The 25,799-nt window shown below is 37.9% G+C and overlaps 1 protein-coding gene across 3 annotated transcripts in view; it reads right to left on the bottom strand.

Moving 5' to 3' along the window:
• The window catches only part of EFCAB3 (EF-hand calcium binding domain 3), a 498,542-nt gene that overhangs the window by 43,205 nt on the left and 429,538 nt on the right, over positions 1 to 25,799 (bottom strand). For 2 of the 3 annotated variants that reach the window (XM_070227127.1, XM_070227129.1), the window contains 13 exons: positions 21,261 to 21,365; positions 20,529 to 20,582; positions 17,665 to 17,769; positions 14,658 to 14,711; positions 13,861 to 13,965; positions 12,184 to 12,237; positions 11,363 to 11,467; positions 9,584 to 9,637; positions 8,868 to 8,972; positions 8,293 to 8,346; positions 7,201 to 7,305; positions 1,889 to 1,942; positions 384 to 488 (listed from right to left, as the gene is read on the bottom strand). In XM_070227127.1, the coding sequence (XP_070083228.1) occupies positions 384 to 488; positions 1,889 to 1,942; positions 7,201 to 7,305; positions 8,293 to 8,346; positions 8,868 to 8,972; positions 9,584 to 9,637; positions 11,363 to 11,467; positions 12,184 to 12,237; positions 13,861 to 13,965; positions 14,658 to 14,711; positions 17,665 to 17,769; positions 20,529 to 20,582; positions 21,261 to 21,365 (1,059 nt within the window). Of the gene's footprint in view, positions 1 to 383; positions 489 to 1,888; positions 1,943 to 6,165; positions 6,295 to 7,200; positions 7,306 to 8,292; positions 8,347 to 8,867; positions 8,973 to 9,583; positions 9,638 to 11,362; positions 11,468 to 12,183; positions 12,238 to 13,860; positions 13,966 to 14,657; positions 14,712 to 17,664; positions 17,770 to 20,528; positions 20,583 to 21,260; positions 21,366 to 25,799 lie in introns of those variants that run through there. The other variant, XM_070227130.1, reaches the window with a different exon arrangement.

Consider the following 25,799-nt stretch of genomic DNA (forward strand, 5'->3'; position numbering starts at 1 on the left):
ATATTTTTCCTTCTTATTTTTGGGCTAGAATCATGCCGTCAGGCACAAATTAACATATTGGTTGTACTTGTGACTTAAGAAATGAAAGGTCAGGTACAACTTTAACAGATCATTTCTTCATCTTTTAGGTCCTTGATAGGCAAAGATGGACCAGCAGCATTGGCATCATCTAGGAGCTTGTTAGAAATGAATGGAATCTCTCAGGCTCCATCCCAGACCTGAATACAATCTGCATTTTAACAAGATGTGCAGGTGATTCATATGCACATTCAAGTTTGAGGAGCATTGTTCTAGGTGATACAAAGGATCATTTCAGAGGATCTTATATACAAGACAACAAAGACACACTTCAAGGAAGACAACAGAATGTTTAAAAACCTCACCAGTAAATGTCAAATGAGGCATCAGCTCCTTCATTTCTTCTTTTGTGAGCTCAAACCCTTCACTTGCTAGAAAGTTGTCTAAGTCCTGGATTTCAATTACCTCTCCTTAGAAAAGGGGAGAAATAAATTGCAAAAAATATTATAGAACTATCTACAAAGGATGAAAAACACTATCTGGTCTTATATATACCATTGCCCACATACACCCAGAATTAACAGGAGGGTAAGAAAAAAGTCCTGTGCCTTTAATTCTGGTTCAGGGTCAGAAGGTGGCTAAAAAAGAAGAAAGTACACCATGGGTTAGGAATTGACCAGTGGGTTATTGCAAAATCCATAACAAATTAAGCTACAGGTAGGGATTTGGTTTTATTTTTTTTCTTCCTCCTACACCACCTGAAAATTCAGATTTTTTTTTATAGACTAGTTTTTAAATTTTTATTTTTATTTATTTAAAAAATATTTGTGAGCCAGGCCTAGTGGTTAAAGTTCAGTGCTCACTACTTCGGTGGCCCAGGTTTGCTTCCTGGTCGTGGAACCACACCACCTGTCTGTCAGTTGCCATGCTGTGGCAGCAGCTCACATAGAAAGTACCAGAACGACTTAGAATTAGGATGTACAACCATGCACTGGGGCTCTGGGGAGGGAAAAAAATTAAAAAATTGAAAAAAAAAGTGGGAGATTGGAAACAGATTTTAGCTCAGGGCGAATCTTTCCCTTCAAAAAAATAAATAAAAAATATTTGCCTGTAGTTTGCTTCTCCAGTCACTATGCCTTCCAAGAATTTTATTCATCCCAACACAGTCAGAAGTAGTTTTTCCTCATTCATTGTAAAAATAATGTAACAACATTAAAGATTAATATAAAAAGGGAAGAATATAATTCCACCACTCTACCACAAAAACCATTTTTAGTTTTTCATATTCCATTTCTGGTCTTTGACAGTAAGACTCTAGTTTTATAATGTGGAAATCTAATATACATGCAATTCTGTATTCTACTTTTCTCAACTAATGTTATTACTTTATGAACATGTTTCCAAGTTGCCACACAATCTTCATGGTTAGTATTTCAACACAGGGTATCCCATTAGGCTGACATACCATGGTTTATGTAGTAATTCCCATATTGTTAGATATTTAGGCTGTTTCAAATTTCTCTGAAGGTCTTTAGGCAGAGATTTTTTTCTTTTATTCAATTAAATTATTTCCAGAGGATAAATTACTATGAGTGGGGTTAGTGGAGAAAAGGAAGAGTTCTGTGGCTCTTGATATTATTGATTATTATGTTGAAGAATTCTTTTGGGGAAAATTTCAGGGAATATTATGGGTCTTGATATAAAAACACAGATTAAGTATTGTTTACCCCAGTTCAGCAGCATCCGAAAAAGTAGAACATGTATAATATGAAAGAATTTATACATTTATGAAGGGGAAATATTTTTCTCCACCAATTGCAAAGTATTAAGATGCTATTTATAACAATTTTCATCATAGCTTGCAACTCACCCTTGATATAACTGACAGCATCCATCAAATCATTCAGACCAACTGTTCTATCATCTGCAAGGCAAGAGAAATAAACTTCGGAATCAGATAAGCTGATGTTAGTAAGACCCAAAAAATTTACAATGCATAAAGTTCCGAAATTATGAAGACCAAAAGAATTCAGTAATCTTTTTTCTAATTTCCCTTAGAATTTTATGGATTTATCCTCAGAGATAATAGTGTTATCTTGGAAACAAAGACAGCTTTTAATCTATAATGAATCATTCTTCTATCTTCTTTTAAAGGCCTTGTTTTAGAGACCACCAGAGTAAGATTAAGAAGTGATTGGTTACAGGTAAGTGTAGGGAGATGGGACAAATGAACCTGACCCTAAGTATTTTTATTTAGTCAGTTAATCACCAAATATTTATGGAATATCTTCTATGTGCCAGGCACTTTGCTAGGCTTTCGGGAAACAAAAGTAAACAAGCTGGCAGAGTTCTTGCTATCAGAGAGTGTACAATCGAGTAGAGGGAAACAGATAATAAAGATGTAAACAAATAAACAAAAAGGACCATTTGAGGTACTGCTAAGATGCTATCAAAAATAAAATAAGGCAATATAATAAACAGGAATAGTGGGCGTGACTGCTTTAGACAGAAGGTCAAGAAAGGCCCCTCTGAGAGAGTGTTTTTGGGTTGGTGCCGGAACGATGAGAAGAGGATAGCCATGCAAGAATTGAAGGAAGAATATTGCAAGTAGAAAACTGGTATGTGGGGCTGGCCCCATAGCTGGGTGGTTAAGTTAGCAAGCTCCGCTTCAGTGGCCTGGTGTTGGCTGGTTTGGATCCTGGGCGAAGACCTACACACTGCTCATCAAGCAATGCTGAGGCAGCATCCCACATAGAGGAACCAGAATGACTTACAACTAGGATACACAACTACGTACTGGGGCTTTGGGGAGGAAAAAAGGGGAAGATTGGCAACAGATGTTAGCTCAAGGCCAATCTTCCTCATCAAAAAATATACTTTAAAAAAAGAAAAGAAAGCTGGTATGTGAAATAGCCCTAAGATGGGAATGAATTTGACATGACTGAGAAACAGAGAGAAGGCCAGTGTGACGGGACAAATCATGCAGGGCCTTGTAGGCCATGATGATAAAGTTTGGGTTTTATTCTGGTTGCAAGGGAATGTCATTGGAGGCCTTGAAGAAGGGGAGTAATTTGACCTGATTTCAGCTTTCAAAGGATCACCTTGGCTGCTGTGTGCAGGGTAGGGAAACTGGAGGAAGGGGGACTAGACAGGAGACTGTTTCAGGGGCCCAGAAGAGAGAGGATGGTGGCTTGGGCTACGGTTGCAGCAGTGGAGACGGTGATAAGTGGATGGATTCAGGACATGATTTTCAGATAGGGCCTAGATTTGAATGTGAGATATGAGGAGAAGGAGAAATCAAGGAAGAAATCTAGGTTCTTCCCCTAGTCATCTCCCCCAATCAACAGGGTGGATGGGATGCCATTACTGAGATGGTGGGGGCTTGAACCTTTTTAGGGGAATTAATCAACAATTCCATTAAATTTTGGACATCCAACTGGAGATATCAAATAGTCTGATATCAAATAGCTAGTTTGATCAAATAGCTAGTTTCCTGACTTAGGGAGATTGAGCTGAGATATAAATTTGCTTTTATAAGCTTAAAGAAAGTATCTGATCCAGTGAGACTGAATGCAATCTCCTAGGAAGAGGGTGTAGATAAAAAAGACAGCCAGGAGTCTAACCCTGGAGTGCTTCATTATTTAGAGATCTTGCAAAGGAGGAAGAGTCAGAAAAGGAAACTGAGAAGAAGCTGTTAGTGAGGAAAGAATAAAATCAGCTGGGTATGGGACTTCAAAGTCTGGAGGAAAAAAATTCCAGTAAAGTGGGGGTAGTCACTATGTGAAATGCTGCTGAGATATCAAGTAAAATAACAGATGATCCAACATGAAACTTGGCAAGAGAGAGGTCTGTGGCAGGGAAGGGAGCGCCGACGAGTGAATGGGAGGTGAGGAAGTGGAAACAAAGAGTAATGACAACTTTTTGAGAGGTTCTGCTGTGAGGAGGAACTAAGAGATCGAGTGTTAGCTGGCAGGGGACAAGAGGAATAGACAAGCGTCTATCCGCATGTCAGTATAATATAGAGAGAGATACAGTAGAGAGGAAGAAATTGATGATGCAGGAGAGAAAGGGAAAAATTGCAGAAGTTAAGTCTGAGAAATTGTCTCTGAGAGCGAGAAAGTCAATTTACTTGGGAAATGTAGTAGGGCCTTCTTTGGCAGTAGTAAAGGCTGACTTGAAATTCATGGCCATTATGTGGAAGTGAGTTCTATTAGTATAGTTTTCTTCAGCAATGTTAAGCTGTTCAGGGGCAAGCATGGAGTAAGGAGATGGCTGGGTTTTTGCCAAGCAAGTTTGATAGGAATTCTGAGAGTTTTGTAAGGTTCTATGATGTTGAAGCATTGAATCTAATTTAAGGAAGAAAATGAAGACCTAGGAGGGAGGAGTTGTTGAATGATGAAAGAATAGAGTTAAAGTTACTCTCCAGTGGCTGGAGAGCAGCTGGAGTTGGGAGTTCCACACTCTCTTCTGCTACAGCACATGTTCAACTGCAACAATTTATCATATTCACTTGGTAAATGGCATAATGTCACAGTAATGTGGAAGTGTGTTGCTTCATATATAATTTTTCTTAAGTAAGAGAATTAGAATTATAAACTTCAACAGGAAAATAAAAAATCCTCGGTTGGCTACAGCAGGGGCTCTTTCAGCTCTATTTCAACAAAATTAAAAAATAAGTGCCTGTGATGCAGGAAGGGGAAGCAGGTTCACTGGCTCAGAATTCTACTGCCATCTACATTATTTCAGAGCTGTAAGCCAGCTTTTGAACTGTTTTATGGGTGTGTGTGTGTGTGTGTGTGTGTGTGTGTGTGTGTGCATTTTTTAATAGCTTTCAGCCACTCTGAGCTATTTACCTGAGCTGTCCACGCTTCCTCATACAGTATCAGGTTGCTGCTTTTGTTAGTGTTCTGGTTACAAAGTGGCATAGATTTGGAGTGAGCTTCCTCAATTTTCCCCATAAGTTTAGTTACTTTACTGGGCAATTTTACAGAATGGGAGGCTTCTCAGGCATTCCTACATTGTCTTATGACAGAAATATCTGCATAGTAAATGAAGTGGAAGGATAAAGGTCAGAAAGTAGGGAAATGAAACAGATTTTGAGGGTGATGTATTAGGTGAGGACAAGGTCTAGGTTATGACCATGTGAGTGGTAGTTAAGGTGAGAAGAGGTAAAGATGAGTGAGGTTAAAGAGGCCAAGGAACAGGAGGTGAGGGTGTTGGATGGGTAATCCATATCAGGGATTCTTGAGCTGGGGTCCATGGACTCTGTATTGATAGAATTAACGGAGTCCTTGAGCTTGAATGGGAAAAAAATACATCTTTATTTTCACTAACCACTAACCTAAATTTAGCATTTTCTTCAATTAGTAATGTAGGCAACAAACCATAGTAGTAGTAGTAGTAGCAGAACCTGTGACTTTGTTACTAATGTAAATCACTGACATTTTCATATCACATGATAGTTACTGCAAATATATTAAAAAGTTGCTTATGCTCACTACTACTTTAAAATTACAATAATTATTAGACTTGCTACTAGAACTTATTAAATGTAAGTGCTAATAATTTATACCTTTAATGTTTTGATAAATTGTATTTTAGTAAAATTGGTTTCTTTGTAATCTTATGTATTTCATTTTAAGCATTTAAAAATATTATCCTCAGAAGTGGTCCATTCATCAGACTGTCAAGAGGTCTTTGGCACAGTAAAAAAGATTTTGAAGTTCCCAAGAGTAAGGACAGGAGTAGCAGAGAAGGAAGACAGTGATCCCCGTGCTATTTCTTGTAAAACTCTATGTTGCAACTTACCTTATTTATTTATGTAAAGGTCATAATTGGCAAACAAATATTTACTCTATTAGGACTCATATATATATATATATACATATATATATGTTTTTTTTTTGAGGAAGATCAGCCCTGAGCTAACATCTGCTGCCAATCCTCCTCTTTTTTTGCTGAGGAAGACCAGCTCTGAGCTCACATTCGTGCCCATCTTCCTCTACTTTATATGTGGGACGCCTGCCACAGCATGGCTTGATGAGTGGTGCCATGTCCGCACCCGGGATCTGAACCGGTGGACCCCAGGCCGCTGACGCGGAATGTGCACACTTAACCACTGCGCCACTGGGCCAGTCCAGGACTTACATTTGTATAGCAGGCCAAATTGATTCCTAGATCACAGAATTTCCTTTTCTTCTTCCTTTTGTTCTTCCTCAACATCTTCTCCATCTTCCATAAGATCTTTAACACTACCACCATCATCATGACTGTTCACTGGGTTTTCAAGATACTGCATTAAATACTTCACATGTATTATATGCATTAATTCCAGAGCAAGAAGTGACCATAGAGAATTATTTAGTTCAACTCTCCATTTTACATATGAAGACACTCAGGTTCAGTAGAGTTAAATTATTTGTCAGCAAGTTAGTGGAAGAGCTAACTTGCCTCAGCACAAAGAAATGTTATATACAACAGATGAGGGATTTGGCTAGGAAAAAGGGAAGTTTTTTTTCTTTCATATGTAATGCCAAATGACTTTTCAAAGAGGATATATAGCAACTCTCACCTAAAACGTATCAGTGAGTCCTTTTTCCCACACACTCATCAGAACTAAATGTCCTCAATCTTGTTAATATTTGCCTGTCTGATGAGTGAAAATAGTTCTGTATCTTGTTTTGTTTTATATTTTCATGATTATTGGTGACGTTAAATACCTTTTCATATATTGTTGGGCATTTACATTTCCTCTTTTATGAATTATCTATTTGTATATTCTATATACATATATTCTCAGTATGTTATTTATCAATGTACTAGGGTTTTTCCACCTTAGAGGTATTAACTCTTTTTCTTGCAACCATCCTCTCCTAGTTCATCATTTGACTTTTGACTTTCTTAATTTTTCTGTTAAATGTTCCCTTATGAATGGAGTAAAAAAATTCATTTTTCTTTCAGCTTCTTAAGTGTGTGGCATTCCCAGGCCTGGCTGAGTCCCGCAAGGCATCCCCAACATATCTTTTAAAAAGCTTTTTTGGAGAGAGTATTTCTTCATAAGTCAGGATTAAATCTTTCTATTTACATTTACTTAATTGTGATACTAAAAAGGCTACATTCAGCCGTTCTAATAGAAGGGCTCAATGTTTCTCTGAAGGGCATACTGATGTCTGTATCACTCACCATCAATTGACAGTTGGGTCATTAGTTCCTCAAGTTCCTTACGCTTGAGTCTAATTCCCATGTTTTCCACAAGGGTTTCCACTTTTTTGACTTTGACTCTTGGTCCTTAAGAAAGAAAGGCATGAAATAAGAATATAAGCATTGATACTTAAGAGTGAAAAAATGCTAATCATGGTCATGCAACATAAACTGCAATTAGAGGGTAAAGCACAAGGGCATAAAGAAACTATTAACATATATATCTCCCTATAATTAGATATGTCTGTTGAAAGTAGGAAAAAATTGAGAAAGATAACCATTGAGACAAAGGTAAACGCTAAACAGTATTTACCTTTATGAGGAGGGATTATATTGGTGGGAGGTTGGGGGGGAGGTCTTTCACTTTTTTTTATTGAGGTATAATTGACAGATAACATTATACTAGTTTCAGGTGTATAACATAATGGTTTAATATTTATATATATTGCAAAATGATCATCACAGTAAATCTAGTTAACATCCATTACCACACATAGTTACAATTTTTTTTCTTGTGGTGAAAACTTGTAAGATCTACTCTCTTAGTAACTTTCAATATACAATATGGTATTATTAATTATAGCCACCATGCTGTACATTACATACCTATGATTTGACTTTCAGTTCTTTATATCAGTTTTTTAAGTGGTAGAATTGGATAATTTTCTTGTAGTATTTTGTCTTTAAAAATATTTTTCTAATTAAAAATTAAAATATAATTGTTTACACAGAATTAGTATAGAAAGCGAAAATAGGATATTTTCCTCAATACCTATCCAGGGGACTCTGTTTCAGTTTTCTATGAGAGGTCAATAGAGAAGAATAGGCAAGTCTAATGACTCATGGTTGAAACAACCACCAATCTACGCAGTTCTAGCTAGAAAACAGCGTTAGAAACTTCCTACAGTAATATGATACTTCAACTTATATCCCAAAAGGCCGATGCACTCAAAGAAGAATGGTTACTTATGAGTTATAACAAGGGGTCATGAAGCAAAGTTGGACCATTAAAAAGAAAATGCTAATCATAAGGATTTTATTTTTACTTGCTCTTTCACCATGCTGCTCACTCACCATTGAGGGCCTTCACACATTTTAGCAATCTATTCTTATACACTTTGCCATTGGCTGTAATGTAAGACATAATTAAGAAGATGGGTTAGATGATGGGAAGATTAACAAAGACAGCACAAAGATAATACAACATCTATAATTTCTGAGGGAAAAAAACCTTCAGATTTGTTTAGAAGTTTATTCTTTTTACCCGCAAATAAGAATGAAACCAAAGATGAAGAAAGCTTTCACTGATGTAAATCTACCTATTGGTTGAATTGGAAACAGTCTCTATTTCCGTTTCTCCCCTTTTCCTTCCTTCTTGTACTCCCCTGATTTCCCTCTTCTCCTTGGTCATGATTTAGATTAGGCAGTGCTCCCAGGGTGACAGGATAATTTAGCCTTGATGGTGAGGGACGAATGAAAGATGTTGCCAATGTTCAGTATTAAAATGTAAGCGACAAGAACAGGATTTCTTCTTATGTGAGAATTGTATTTTCTAAACATGGTTTATTGGACATACACATATATGATTTCAGTGGTTTTCACACACAAGCCCATAAATCCAGACTTCAAAGGATGTGCTAAATACTCACTGTGAACTGGTAGAATTTTCAGCAGCTCCTTATTCTCCTTATCAGTGAGTACTAGCCCCAGTTTCCTCAGCTCATTGTCCAGATTACTGACATCAATCTTCTCTCCTTTGGAAAGATGAGAAGTGTTAACGTAAGAACTTTAGAAATGGACGAATGATTGCAAATTGTGGAAAAGATTACCTTTGTGGCAACATCCTTAATTAGAAGAGCAAATTGACAATGCAACTTGTTAAACTATGTAGATGCAAAGGACATGTGGGTGTGTATGGATTAAGTCAGAAATAGAATTTATACTTTTAATTCAAGCAAAAGGAGAGCTTATATAATTCCAATACAAGTCAAATGCCATTATATTTCCTGAATTATTGGGTCTTTTGACACAGTAACCATATTTCCTGGCTATCCTACAAAAGCCTCACCTTGAGATTGAAAAGCATTGACCTATATTTTGGTTGTTTAAACAATGGTGAAGTGGAAAACATTATTGGTCAAAACTCCACATAATATAGGTCTATACAGGAAAAATCCCAAATCAAACAATAAGAATATAAAACAAACATTTAACCATTAAATTTGTAGGGAGTCAACTTAGCATGTAATAGCCCAAACAGAAAACTACTGTTTAAAAATATCTTATTTTTTTTCTATAATGCTTAGTTATAATGAATTACAGGGTCTTAATAATGAATTCCCTTTCACCACAACCTCTTACTTACCTGTAAAAGCTTTTGCATCATCCATCACCACATTCAAATCAACCATTTCATTCTCTGTAAGAAAAGATGATTCAGGCACAGAGACCAAATCTTAGACTTATAAAAATGATACGAAAAATTAAACTAGTAATATAAAGGGTTAGAACTCAGCTGTTTTTCATAATTTTCTTTAGTAATTCTTTTAACTCAAAATAAGCAAGAAACAGAGGAAAGAAAAAGATCAAAATGTTAAAGTCAACATCCATTTAATTAATACCACTTTCTGTAAAGTATCAGTGACCCTAAACATAGAGATGAAGCAACTTTAATAGCAGTCCTTTCTAACAGGCCTCTCCCTTCCTTCAGACCCAATAAGGGAAACATATTTCAATAGACAAGATTGAATTTGAAACCTAGAAGTCACTTATTCACGTATACAGCTGACCCTTAAACTGTAACAGGATGCCATCTTTCCACGCTCTCAATTTTGCTTACATTCCCCTCCCCCCACCCCTCAGGACCATAACTATTTGAGAACAGGGATGATGCCTTATTTCTTTATACTACCAGGTAAAAATTGTTCCACTCTCTAGTTTACATAGTTCGCATATAGTCTGTGTTAGCTAAATGAGAGAATTCCAGTGGTACAGAAATAGACACACTGTTGGATTAGAAAAAATTATTCTGTCTTTTTTTTTTAATCCAGGGTTCTAAAAATACTTCAACCCTACCTTTTCCCGTAGGAAGCATTATGAGGATCCCTAGCTAATGTGGGGGCAATATCACAATTAGAAAGTAATTTATGGGGACTTTTTTCATGATAGGAAAAGGGGCCTGACAAAATGATGGATAATTACCAACATTGTTAATCCCAGGGAGAGTGAAATTTTCAACTATGAGCTAGACTGTTTTATATGTTAAGGCCAGGTACAAGTAAGGGTAGCACAGAAGATGTTTGCTGGTAGCAGTGGCCCACCTTAGCTACACCTGCCATCACTGCTTGAGGAGGAACCCCGAATTAGGGGAGAAGAATGATTTGTTCATTTTAGGTTGGTGGGTGCTAGCTCTGCTGAAAGATGTGCTGTCTTGCTCGCTGATGGAAGCTTATTTTTCATCAGGTTTTTACTTATTTATTTTTTTGCTGAGGAAGATTCACTCTGAGCTAATAGCTGTTGCCAATCTTGCTCTTTTTGCTGAAGAAGATGTGCCCTGAGGTAACATCTGTTGTCAATCTTCCTCTTTTTTTGTATGTGAGCTGCTGTCATAACAGTCATGGTCACTGATAGATGGGTAGTGCAGGTTCATGCCCAGGAACCGAATCCAGGCCACTGAAGTGGAGCATGTCAAACTTAACCACTAGGCCACTGGGGCTGGCCCCCTTAGGTTTTTAAACAGAGCCATTGACTCTGTGTTTGAATCGAAGAGCCCTCTAAAGAAGGCTGGGCTCATCTCTTAGCAATTTCTTCCTAATGAATTATCCTATTTTTGCCTCTTTGACATTTTTATCCAGCTAAATTGGTCTTAATGTGTCATTAATGAAACTTTATCTCATAAAACAAATGGTATACAGGTATACATGGAAGGTAAGGAAGGAAGATGTATGAAGCAAATATGGCAAAATGCTAACATCTGTTAATGGTAGCCAGTGGATACACAGTGTTTGTTATGTTGTTCTCTGTTTTTATGTATGTTTGAAATATTTCATAAGTATTTAAAGAGATTAAAAAATAAATGTACTTTCAGAAGTGCTCAGATAGAAGCCCTGATCTCCCTAGGTACAATGGTATCTGAAATATTTACCATCAACTGGCAGATGTTTCAGTAAGTCCTCACAATCTTCTTTCTCAAGCTGAATTCCCATGCTCTTTGTGAGGGTGTCTAGGTTATTGACATGGACTTTTTTTCCTTAGGAAAGAAGAGAATGTAAATTAGAAACAGAAGTAAGTCCAAGAAGTAGACGATGCTTGCTTTGAGTATGCATCCACCCTAAGTGAAGAGTGAAACATTGGCCATTCAAGTGAACCCAGATAATCAGGGTTGGAGTTGAGAAGAGAAAATGCTCCCTCAACACTGTGCTATAACTTTTTTTTTTTTTTTGAGGAAGATTAGCCCTTAGCTAACTGTTGCCAATCCTCCTCTTTTTGCTGAGGAAGACTGGCCCTGAGCTAACATCCCTGCCCATCTTCCTCTACTTTATACGTCGGACGCCTACCACAGCATGGCTTGATAAGCGGTGCCATGTCTGCGCCCGGGATCCGAACCAGGGAACCCCAAGCCGCTGAAGCGGAATGTGCACACTTAACCACTGTGCCATCAGGCCGGCCCCTGTGCTGTAACTTTTAATTGAAGTCATCATGGATGATAAAGAAGAATTAGACAAGTCTGATGAATTGTGATAAAGATAAGCAACCTAAATGAAATCAGAATTTCAAACTTGGTACATATTACTAACAATGACTTCCTCAAATGTAGTTATACCCAAAGAAAAATGGTAGGTTATGAGGCATAAATTCAGTATCAGTAGGCCAGTGGAATACTGGAATAGCAAGATTCTAATCAGAAGTTTTACAAAGCAAATGCAAAGTGCAATAAATTTTAGCTGCTGTTCTCATAATTCTTACCTCTGAAAGGCTTCAAACCAGCTAGTAATCTTTTCTTATACACCTTTCCATCTCCTGTAAGATATGGTAAAATTCAAGTCAAACGAAAAAGGATAAGGAACTCTATAATTTTATAAGGGATTTTATATGATTGACCTAGAAATTTATTCTATTTTACCCTCAAATAATAACAAAAGATAAGGACTGCTCTCAGTGTGGTCAATCTATCCCCTAGCTGGAACACACGGCAGTAGTTGATGCCGTCTATGCACACACGCACATGCACACGCACACACACACGCGCATGCTTCTTTTTCTTCTCTTCTTTAATTGCACTTTGACCCCTCTGCCTTTCTCTGTTTTTCTGAAGCCTATGCTTTAGGCCCATGAGGTATTCCAACCCTAATGGTAGAGCCTATAAAGGGATGATATTAAAAATAATTATCCCAACCAGTAATATAAAATAATATTTAAATAAGAAAAAGATTTTGTTCTTTAAACAAACTCATCTCATAAATGGAGATGAAATTCAACAGAGACAGAAAACAAGGGGCATCTGCCAGCCTAACCCATCCCCAGGTGTCCCCAGAGGCCTCCATCTTGTGGCAGGAATGTGTGCAGTGTTGACAGAACCCTCAGCACCTGGCATGCATCTGCAGTAGTCGCCTGTACAGTCCATCTGCTTCTTTCTGCATCTCTATCCTGCTCTCTTAGAGCCAACATCCTAAGAATGCTGCAGTTCTCATAATTGGCCCCTTGAGAGCAATCTGGGGAAATGCTAGACATAGTGAGTGGTGCAGCCTGAGGTGTATACTGGGAGAATTCATATGGGCATTGAGCATTTGCTGTCCAGGGTGCTACTTCTGCCACCGGGGGCATTAGCCCCCTTGGTGATGGGCAGGCTTGCTCTTGTCTGGGGGATAACTGGGGACAGGAGCTATGAGGGGAAAGGACGTCTACATGGGAGTTCCTGGGACTGGGCAGGAGGCACAGGTGAAGCAGAGGCTGGCCTTTAGGGTTTTTGCAGGCAAGCCTATGCAGGTGTCCAGGAGGTAGAACTTTTGAGGGACTGACTGGTTGGGCCACTGTCCAAACAGAATGGATACTGACAATATAAGCACGTGGTCCTAGAGGTCCTCTGCTCTCAGGTGTTTCCCCCCTTTTTTTTTTTTAAAGTTTTTTTTTTTTTTTTTTCCTTTTTCTCCCCAAAGCCCCCCCGGTACATAGTTGTATATTCTTCATTGTGGGTTCTTCTAGTTGTGGCATGTGGGACGCTGCCTCAGCGTGGTTTGATGAGCAGTGTCATGTCCGCGCCCAGGATTCGAACCAACGAAACACTGGGCCGCCTGCAGCGGAGCGCATGAACTTAACCACTCGGCCACGGGGCCAGCCCCTCAGGTGTTTCCCTTTTAGTTGCTGGTTGCGAAGAGATAGGAGGGCTCTAGGGGAGGGACTGAGGATGTGGGGCACGTGCAGGGGGCTACAAAATAATTTAGCTGTGTAGCTGTTAAAATATTTAGCAGGGGCTCATTGGCTGAATGGAAAAGAAAGTTTCTCACTTCCAAATTAAAACACAAGTGACAAGAACAGGGTTTCTTATGTCTGAACTGCATTTTAGGCACTGGACAATTCTCACCCAGAAGTTCACAGTACCTCATTTCCCTGAGCACCTCATATGATGGTACGTTAAATACTCACTGGAGATTGGCAGTGTTTTTGATAGTATCAACTCTTCTTTTTCAGTGAGCTTGATTCCCATGTTTCCCAGCACATTATTTAAATCACTGGCTTCAACCTTTTCTCCTTTGAATAGATGGGAATTGTTTCAGGTGACAATATTAAGAGATCTAATTATTCTAAATTATGAAAAACATAATCCAGCACAGCATTATTTCTAACTGCAGGATAAAAAGTTTAAATACATGAGCTGACTTCACTTACACAAAGTTATTGTGAAATTCAGTACCTGAAAACGTTCTTTAATCCATATAAGAAGATAACACTTCTATTCTGTGTATGAGTCAATATAGCATGGAGTGATAGAGAGGCAGTATCACTACCCAATGTCTTATCATGGTATATAGAATCTACATAATTCTACAGGCAAGTAATATCTCTGTTACTACTTCATGATCTGAATTATGGGATTATGAATTATTATGACTGTTTATAGTGATCATATTTCCTGATGCAAAAACTTCACATTGAGACTCACGGTGTTCACCTATATTTTGATTGTTCAAACACTATAGAAATGAACACATTACTGGCCAAAATATTGGACAAGTTAATACTTCTTTTTGAGAGTGCCCACACTTTTCCTAAGTCTCCAATAATCTGAAGTGTTGTCAATAAAATTATCAATATATAGGAAAAAGAGCAGAGTGAACTTACTAATGATGGCTGGGGAGAGTAAACTACTATTTTAAAAAATTAATTCTCTGCAAAGCATCAAGATCTCAATTTTATAACTTCTTATACAAATTCTCACTCACCTGTAAAAGCGTTTGCTGCGTCCATCAACACATCTAAGTCAACCTTTTCATCTTCTGTAAGAAAATTCAGAATTTAGACCCAGATGAAGATAACAAGACTTGAAAAATTATATAAAATTCTTAAATAAAGATAGGGTACATGGAATCCCAATAATTTTCATGCTTTATTCTAGAGTTTTCAATCCACAAGAACATGTAATAGAAGAAAGAAAATTTAAGCTTTAAATGTATATCCATTCAATTAATATAACTTCTTTTTTTAATTTCATAAGCTGTTAGCTGTTAAAAATTTTTAGCCTATTATGGTGAGTGGAGTTGTGTGTGTGTTTGAAGTCAGCTCCATCCCACGGGCCAGTTCTCCTCCTTTCAGACCTAGTTCTCCTGCACTGAGTAGAAGGCTGAGAGAGGTCAGACAGCAGTTCCCAAAGTGTGGTCCATGAACCTTTGGAGTCACCCAATACCCTTTGCCTTTTTCACTGTGTTGATGTTTGCACTGATGGTGCAAAAGCCGTGGTGGGTTAAACTGCTGGCATCTGCATGAATCAAGGCAGTGGCAACACACTGTAGCAGCAGTCATTGTGTGCTTCCCTGTACGTACTTGTAGTCAAATAATGTCAATTTCACTTGAGAATGTCCTTGATAAAGCAGCAAAAGTTATTAGTTTTATTAAATGTTAACCCTTGAGGACACAGATTTTTAATATTTTGTATAGTGAAAAGAGAAGTCTGCATAAAACACGTCAGCTCCATACTAAAACATGATGATTTCTTGAGGAAAAGAACTTCTGTGATTGTTTGAGTTGCAAAGCAAACTAGCTGCTTTTTCATGGAACACCATTTTCACTGACAGGCTCAGAGTTTGGTATTTGGGAAACATCTTCTTGAAAACGAACGAGATGAATCTGTTATTTTAAGAAAACAGCTGACAGTAGATGTTTTAATGGTAGAGTTCAAGTTTTCAAACAAAAATTTGAATTTTGGAAACTTTATATCTACATCGTGACTTGATAGCTTCCCAATACTTAAACACTCTTTTGATAAGACTGGTGGTGATATTAACAAATGTGATTTTTTGATATTGAATAATGAAATGTGCCAATATTTGGAAGATCTATATAACTCAGTGAATCAATATTTTCCAAACAACCAAAGCACGATGTTACAAAATCAAGCATGGGTAAAGATGAAAGTGTAGGATAGACCAACATATTTTAATGTAAACAAGTATAAAAAGTTTATTGATATGGTTTCTGATCCCATATTGCAACTGAACTTTAAGAAGCTAGCACTTGTTTGGTTTTTGGGTAATATCAAAGAAGAATATCCACAATTATCTGAAAAGGCTATTAAAATACTCCTTCCTTTGCCAATTACATACATCTGTGTGAGACCAGATTGTCTTTATATACTTTAACCAAAACAACATATCCCAATAGATTTACTGCAGAAGCAGATATGAGAAAGCAGCTAGATATTAAAGCAATTTGTAAATATGTCAAACAATGCCCCTCTTCTCACTAAATTTTTTGTTTTATTTTGGAAAAACATAGTTATTTTAAAAAAATATGTTTTTAAACATGTAGCAGAATTTTTATTACTTTAAAATGAACTGAAAAAATTAAAATGTGTTTTAATTTCTGGTACAATTAATATTAATAGATAGATATAACCTACAAAAACAGAAAAGCTCTTGAGCATCCTCAATAAATTTTAAGAGCGTAAAGAAGTTCTGAGACCAAAAAGTTTGAGAACCATTGGGTTAGAGGGTACATACAATAATAGGCAAGATTCAGTTTACTTTTGTTGCTTAATCCAACTTCAGTAGACATTTATCACTTAGCCCAGGAGTTCCTCATCCTTAAACTTCGCTAGTTCTCTTGTATTTTTGCATTTCCCTCTAAGGGCAGACATCATGTCTCCATTGTTCCTGTACTAAACATTCTCAGTTTCTAGTAAACATGCTGCAGAGAGAGAGTATAAATATTTGCCAAGTAAATAAAGCAATGCTAACACAATGCTGGAATATTGGTGGCACTCAATAAATACTTGTTGAATGAATCAATAAAAAAAAAGAAATGTATTTAAAATTTAGGACCTTGATTCTTGAATAATGAAGTCCTGCCCTAGTAAAAGATATTCTTCCTGGTCCTTGGGGTTCCACGTTATTATAAGGAGACTTGAAACCAGCCTCTCATGCCAGTCAAGATTCTTGGTGATCTGCATCCTAATGTTAACTACCAGGCTCAGCTTGGGGGCTCTGGTGAAGAAAGAAGAGATTACTCCCCTCCTTTTCTTCAGTCTGGGTCCTTTCAACTCAGCCCTGATACCATCTCAGTTATGCTGTTTAAAAAACAAAATGGTCAGTCTATATCCTTATGTATATATCTTTATATAATCTTTTCCTACTCTTTTTCTTTTCTCTTACTCTTATCTCTTTCTTTTATCTTTCTTCCTTATCCTACTCTTTAATTCCATTCCTGATCTCTCTAACATGTCTTTATTTTATCTTTCTATTTTTTTTGGTATTCCTGTACTCATAGGGACAGTGAGGCATTGTTTTAACCTTGCTGGTGGTCCTCAGGGTTTGAAGGAATCTTACTTAAAGATTAATAACTAGGGAATGCATTTTCCATTGTCTGATACCTTGTATCTAAATGTCCTGTAATTACCTCAATTCAGTTACATCTTAAACACAATTTTTCTCTTCATTCTTCTTCTTCTTCTGTCTACCCCCATCCCTCTTTTTTTGTTTTGTGTCAATCATTTAAGCTATAAACCTTTGGTTCATACTTTTAGTTTCTCCCTCTCTTTTACCTACCACATCAAATCAGTCTTTCCCATATATCACCAGTATGGTTCCCTAAATAAGACCTTATCATCTGGACCTCAGCAACAACCACTAAATTGTATCTCTGTCCCCAGTTTTTCCGTCCCCGACATGTGTTTCCTCACTGCTCTCACAGTAGACTAGTCAATGTCTATAGGTTGAAGGTGTCTTAAATGCTTACCAGTAACTGGTAGGTGGGTCTGCAGGTCCTGGATTTCATTTGCTTCGAGTCTGAACCCAGTGTTTTGTAGAACATTTCTTAGGTCACTGACAGTAACCTTTCCTCCTGAATAAAAACAAGAAAAAGTAGATAAGGAGGTCACAAAATGAAAAATGCAGCAACCCCTACCTAGAAATGAAAGCACAAAGAAATTATTTACAGCAAGTTATGTGGGAATCAGAAACAGAACAAAATCCCGTAACTAAACTTCTGGGAGAAGTTTATACTGGGGAGAAAAAAGTAAGGAAAGAGTGTGGCAACTCTGGTAAATTAGGCAAGATGACAACCAAGTCATGTTATTCCAGTCAAAAAGTGAGATTTGAAATTTGCTATAGTAACAATAAATTACCTTCTTAATGTAATTATACATTAAAAAAACTGGTTAATGAGGCAGAATAATTTGAAAACTATTGGTGTAATTTTGATCAAATCACTATAAAATATGAGGATTTACAAAGAGTCAAAGTATGTATTTCAGATGAGTTAAATAATTAAATGTAAAAAATGAAAACTTAGGAAAACAAAGATAAAATGTAAATAATTTTTTATATGCTGTCTAGATAGTAAGGGACTTTCTAAATACAAAAAGACAAGAAGAAATTACAGAAAGAATGACTGATACAATTAAAGACATAAAAATGAAAAATGTCTGTATATAAAAATACAACATAACGGGCAGAAAGTAGATTGGTGGTTGCCTAGGTCTGGAAGAGCTGCGGGGAATGAGGAGCGATTGCTAACGGGTGCAGTGTTTCTTCTTGGCTCGATGAAAATGTTCTAAATCAACAGTGGTGATGGTTGCACAATTCTGTCAATATATGAAAAACCATTGAATCATACACTTTAAATGGGTGAATTGTATGGTATGTGAATTATATTTCAATAAAGCCATTGTAAAAATACAATAAAATAAAAATGCAAATAACCAACTAGAAAAACATTTTCTATAGATATGAGAATGTGCTAATATCTTTAATTAATAAACAGGTCATTCAAATTAATAGGAAAAATGCTCGGATTCCAATAGGATAATGGGCAAAAGGTCAGAACAAATAGTTAAATGATGGAAAGACATAATGATATAAAAACATTCTCAACTTCATTGATAACAAAGAAATCAAAACAATAATTAGACTCCATTTTCCCTCTATCAAATTAGCAAGGATCAAAAAATATGAAAATAATCTATTGTGGCCAGGCGTAATGGTAATGGGTACTCTTCTTCACTTGTATACATCAAAGCCTTAAACATGTTAAGATCATTTGACCTAGTAATTCCAGTTGGAAGAATCTATCCAAAGAAAATGACTTTAAAGTTGGATGAAGATTTATGTACAAAGATCACAGACGTATAAGAGCAAAACATTGGAGACTACCTCCTAAATATTCAATAAGAAAAGAATGATAAAGTAAATTATAATGTAACCCAATAAAAATGATGTCTACAGGGGCTGGCCCGTGGCCGAGTGGTTGGGTTCGCGTGCTCCGCTGCAGGCGACCCAGTGTTTCGTTGGTTCGAATCCTGGGCGTGGACATGGCACTGCTCATCAAGCCGCGCTGAGGCGGCATCCCACATGCCACAAGTAGAAGGACCCACAGCGAAGAATATACAACTATGTACTGGGGGGCTTTGGGGAGAAAAAGGAAAAAAATAAAATCTTTAAAAAACAAAAGGATGTCTACAAAGAATTTTTAAACCACATGGTGAAATTCTTATACTAAAATCTTAGGATTAAGTGTAGGATACATAAAATATACAGTAAGAGTTTAATTAACAACACATACATATACACAGAAAAAAGAACAGAGAGAACTGTAATAAAAAAGGTACTATTATTTGGGATTATGGGCAATTACATTTTTTCTGCATGCTACTTTATATATTCCAGATTACAGTCATGTGCTACATAACAACATTTCGTTTGATGACGGATTGCATATATGGCAGTGGTCCTGTAAGATTAGTATCATATAGCCCAGGTGTATAGGAGGCTATACCATCTAGGTTTGTGTAAGTACTGTAGGGGAGGAAGAAATTTTCCTCTATTCTTCTAGGTTCTTCTGGCTGGTCTAAGAATTAAATTGACACGAGATAGATTAACAGGAAAAAATCCTAAAAGTTTAATAACATGTATACATGGGAGAAACCCAGGAAAACTAAGTAACTCACCAAAATGGCTGAAGCCCTCATCTTAAATACCATCCTCAGCTAAAGACAAAAGAAGATGGTGGGGGTGAGGAGAGTCAGGGCCTTCAAAGGAAAGGAAGGCAATTCACAGGTAGGCGAAAAGGAGCAAATGTCTGGAAAACAAGTGTTTGTTTGTCCACATAGAAACAGAAGAACACAGAAGAGAGCTCAACACAGAGGTTTTTCTAGGTTCCTGCCTGTTGACCACCTGGTCCATGTGATGCCAAGGTGAGAGCTCGCTTCCTGAGACAGGTTTTTTTTTAATCTGAATTCTTTTTGGTAGTTAAGGAGGAAGTAACAAGAAAAACTTTCCGGGTCTTTTGTTTCTTACAAATAATCAGTCTAAAATAATCCTCATGTTAAAAAGACATGTTTTGGGATGGCAAATTTTGTTTCCCTTCAATATACTCTGTGATGTTTGTACCAGGACAAAATCATCTAATGACACATTTTTCAGAATGTATCCCCATTGTTAAGTGACACGTGACTGTATTCTCAAATACCCAGCACATAGTAGGATATTTGTTGAATAAATGCACCATTTTTGACTATTTATATAATTATAAATTATTTATATAATCTAAAAAAATTACAACAATCTCAGATTTTATTGTCCTTATCCTTTTTTCTCACTCACCTTTGAAAGATTTCACACCTTCCCGTAATTCTTTCTCAAACACCTTTTTATCAGCTGTAAGATAAAACATTATTGATTTTCGGTGATTCATAAAAAATCAAAGTGGTTACTCTCAGAAAGGGAAAATTTAGAAATTTGTCATGACTCTTTCTCAATGAAATGAAAAGTGTTTAGAAAACTCAGTGTAGTGAATCTATCCACTGGATAGAATACAGCTATTGTTAGTGGCACCCTACTGTGCTAAAACACACACAGCTTTTCCTTTCCCATTTTATCCTTTCTAATTTGGCTTTATCTTCTCTTTCTTCAGCTTTCCAACCCTTCTGTCCTTTCATCTTTTTCCAGCTTAGACCTTAAATTTCTCCCAAAGGTTCTTTGGTGAGAACTTATTTGTCCTATGATGGGACTTCTTAAGAGGTCTTGTTTCTTAAATCAAAATCTAAATGATAAGAACAGGATTTTAAAAAATGCTAGGACTGAATCTTTAAAAAAATATTTTCAATTGACACAAAGTGTTTCAAATATTAGAATTTCTAATACAAAACCTTGAAACCAACCTTCCTGAAGTTTTCTTTAAGATGGCAAGGACTTGAGGAAACACAGTCTCTGCAGACATGGTCCTTGTTCTCCCAGAGTTGGTATACTGCCATGCGCACAACTGATTTTCAGTAATGTTTGTTGAATTAACAAATTTTTAGACATCAGTGAAGTAAAATACGCTTAAATGCTTACCAGAAACTGGCAGAGTTTTCACCAGCTTTTTATGTTCCTTATTTGTGATCTCTATACCCATGTTTTTCAGAACATCTTTCAGGTCCTCAGTATGAATCTTCTCTCCTTTTGAAAGAGAAACATGTATATATATGAAATACCCTTCCCAGGTGCAGGAGGAAGAACACGGCATAATGAGGGCTTATTTAGCTATTTAGAATCAAGGAAGAAAGTCAGAAATTTTTCTTCTAACCTAAACGAAGAGTATCTCTTACAATGATAAGACAATATCATATATAATAAGTAAAATAGGGATTGTATAATTTCTCAGTAGTTTAGATGCTATTTGATGAGTAATATAAATAATTCAACCACTAATATAACAGCTGTGTACTTTTTCTCTTTTTGTTTTCTCTTCTTCCTTCTTCTCCTTCCCCTCCTCTGGGCCTCCCTGTCCCCTTCACCTTCCTCTTCTTATTTTGCCTGAATTATGGGACTAGTTTTAAAAATGACAATAAAAGCTGGCTTCCTGTAAAAATTTTCACCTTGAGTGAATTTGTATTTATATAATTACACTGTAAGCTTGGCATATGAGATAGGGAGACATATTTGAAACACTGCATATTTAAAATCCACTAAAAAGAAAAGAAAGCATAGAAACCATAAGAATAAAAAATTGGGAAAAAGAACAGGCTAATTTGAAAAATAACTAAAACAATAACTAGAAATAAAAACAGTTACTGAGGACTGACGTCAGCAAGATAGTGGAGTGAACAGTTTTCTTTGTCTCTTTCCTTTCGAACTACAACTAATTGGACATTCATTGATGAACAGAGGATACTCACACAGCACCTCAGGATGCCTGAGAGACCCATGCTGCTATACATTGGGAGGTGGATGGACTATCCCTGGGGAGGAGGTGGAGATACGTGAAAACTTTCTGGCCCCTGACAGCCTAGTACCTGTGAGTGACTCTCTCCCAGCTCACAGCACGCTCATAGCACCACCCCCAAGGGTGAACATGTGCATTGGCATGACCATGGAAACAGGTGACCACAGCCCTAAGCCCCCCCATGATTGCCCTGTGAACCAGTGGGAAAATCTATGGTCCCACAGTAGCTGCAGGGAGAGTCTCTGGTCGGCCCTAGTGGAGAGGCCCCACCCACCAAACACAAAGGCTAGGAGACCTTGGGGCAGGAGTGGCTCAGCAAGGTGAGCTATCCGCTGGTTGCATTAAACACCCACACCTCTGCTGTGGCCCTGAGGGGGCAAGTGAGATCCAGTGGGATTGCGCGAGTGGGCGGTGACAATCTGGAGCCCCAGCATGACTGCTTCTTGGTCCAGGGGGACAATCCACGGTCCCACAGTGGCTTCAGGGAGAACCTCTGATTGGTCCTACTGGAGAGGCTACGCCCACCAAGCACAAAGGCTGGGGAACCTAAGAGCAGAAGTGGCATGGCTGGGTGAGCTAACCACTGGCTGCATTAGATGCTCATAGCTCTGTGGCGGCCCAGAGTGGGCAAGTGAGATCCAGCGGGACCAGACAGTGGCAGAGCTGTGAGTCTGAGCGAACCAGCTCCTGGCTGCCGTGAAAGCCCATAGCACCGCTGCAGACCCTACGGAGGGAGCATGTCTAAGCGGGTCTGTGGGAGCAGGCACCAGCAACCTGAAGTTCCCACAGCTGACAGGAGACCCCTCAGGGCCACTGCAATCCCAAGGAGGGGCCCAGGCTGAGTCAGGAACAGCTGACAGGGATCCTGGTCAGTGCAGATTACACAGCTGCTGCTCCCTATCCCCTAGTGGAAGCAGTAACCAAACTCTATCTCTATGTAGAGGCACAAATCCATGCCATCAAGCAGTATGAAAAAATATATTACATCTCCAGAAGGAAAATGACCAGTGCCCAGAAAACAATCCTGAAGGCACAGAAATCTATAACCTAAATGACAAAGAATTAAAAATAGCTATCATTAAAAACCTCAATGAGTTAAAAGAGAATACAGATAGACAATTCAATGAGTTCAGGAGCTACATCACAAAAAAGCTTGATACTAGGGATACAGGATACTTTTGGGAAAGTATAAAGAAGATACTATGGGAAAGATAAAGAAGAACCAATCAGAAATGTTGGTGGGGCTGGCTCTGTGGCCGAGTGGTTAAGTTCGAGTGCTCTGCTGTGGCAGCCCAGGGTTTCACTGGTTTGGATCCTGGGTGCAGACATGGCACCGCTCATCAGGCCACATTGAGGCAGTGTCCCACACACCATAACTAGAAGGACCCACAGCTAAAATATACAACTATGTACCAGGGGGTTTGGGGAGAAAAAGGAAAATAAAAAATCTTAAAAAAAAAAAGAAGTGTTGGAGATGAAAAACACAATGGAGGAGATTAAGAAAAATCTGGACTCTCTGAACAGTAGGGCTGATAATATGGAGGACAGAATTAGCAGTTTGGAGGATAAGAATATAGAAATGCTTCAGATAGAGGAGGAGAGAGAACTAAGACTAAAAAGAAATGAAGAAACTCTCCAAGAAATATCTGACTCAATTAGGAAATGTAGCATAAGGATTATAGATATCCAAGAGGGAGAAGAGAAGGAGAATGGAGCAGAAAGCTTGTTTAAAGAAATAATAGCTGAGAACTTTCAAAACCTGGGGAGACAGCTGGAAATCCATGTGACAGAAGCTAACAGATCTCCAAACTTTATCACTGTGAAAAGACCAACCACTAAGGCATATGGTAGTGAAGCCTGCAAAAGTCAATGACAAAGAGAAAACATTAAGGGCAGCAAGGCAGAAGAAAATAACCTATGAAGGAACCCCTATCAGGCTGTCAGCAGATTTCTCAGCAGACACCTTACAGGCTAGGAGAGAGTGGAATGACATATTAAAAACTCTGAAAGGCAAAAACTTGCAGCCAAGAATGTTCTATCCAGTGAAAATATCCTTCAAATACGATGGAGAAATAAAAACTTTCCCAGATAAACCAAAGTTAAGGGAGTTCCTCACCACAAGACCCTCCCCTCCAAGAAATGCTCAGAAAGGTCCTCATACCTGAGTAAAAAAAGGAAAGGGATTATAAAACCCTGAGTAAAGGAGATAAGTAGAAAGACAAAATCAGAAAATTTCAGCTCTCCATCAGAACAGGTTAGCAAATGCTTAAGTATAACGTTAAAGATAAAGGGAAGGGAAACACCAACAATAAATATAATCTCGTCATTTTAATCACAAACTCACAACACAAGAAGAAAAAAAGATCTGACAATAACAACCTAGAAGGGGGAGAGGAAAGGGATGGAACCAGCTTATTCTACGGAAATAACAGGCTATCAGAAAATGGACTTTCTCATCTATGAGAGGTTTTATGCAAACCACATGGTAACCACTAAAAAGATAATTAGAACAGAGACATAAATTACAAATAAGAAGAAAACCAACATAGAAAACTACCTAACTGAATTGGTAGTCCGAAATTCATGTGACGAGAAACAAAGGAAATGCAGGAGAACCGGAAAACTAGTGATAAAGTGGCAGCATTAGGTCCCCACATTTCAATAATCACTCTAAATGTAAATGGATTGAATTCTTCAATCAAAAGACACAGAATGGCAGGATGGATTGAAGAACAAGACTCAATAATATGCTGCCTCCAGGAAACACACCTCAGCTCCAAAGACAAACACAGACTCTGAGTGAAGGGATAGAAGATGATACTCCAAGCTAGTAGTGAACATAAGAAAGCAGGTGTTGCCATACTTATATCAGACAAAGTAGACTTCAAAGCAAAACAGGTAAAGAGAGACAAAGAGGGGCAGTTCATAATGATAAAAGGGACACTCCAGGGGCTGGCCCCGTGGCCGAGTGGTTAAGTTCGCGCGCTCCGCTGCAGGCGGCCCAGTGTTTCGTCGGTTCGAATCCTGGGCGTGGACATGGCACTGCTCGTCAGACCACGCTGAGGCAGCGTCCCACATGCCACAACTAGAGGAACCCACAACGAAGAATACACAACTATGTACCGGGGGGCTTTGGGGAGAAAAAGGAAAAAATAAAATCTTAAAAAAAAAAAAAAAAAAAAAAAAGGGACACTCCACCAAGAAGACATAACACTTATAAATATATATGCACCCAATATAGGAGCACCAAAGTACGTAAAGCAACTACTAACAAAACTAAAAGGAGGGGCTGGCCCCATGGCTGAGTGGTTTGGTCTGTGCACTCTGCTTTAGCGGCAGAAGGTTTTGCTGGTTTGGATCCTGGGCGTGGACATGGCACCGCTCATCAAGCCATGCTGAGGCGGCATCCCACATGCGCCAACTAGAAGGACCCACAATTAAAAATATGCAACTATGAACCGGCGGGCTTTGGGGAGAAAAAGGAAAAATAAAATCTTAAAAAAAACCTAAAAAGGAGATATCAACAACAATACAATAATAGTAGGGGACCTCAACACCCCACTAACCCCAATGGATAGATCATCAAGACAGAAAGTCAACAAGGAAATTGTAGAATTAAATTAAAAACTAGACCAGATGGACTTAATGGATATATATAGAACACTCTA

This window comes from Equus caballus, chromosome 11 (genome assembly GCF_041296265.1).
Source record: "Equus caballus isolate H_3958 breed thoroughbred chromosome 11, TB-T2T, whole genome shotgun sequence".
NCBI lineage: Eukaryota > Metazoa > Chordata > Mammalia > Perissodactyla > Equidae > Equus > Equus caballus.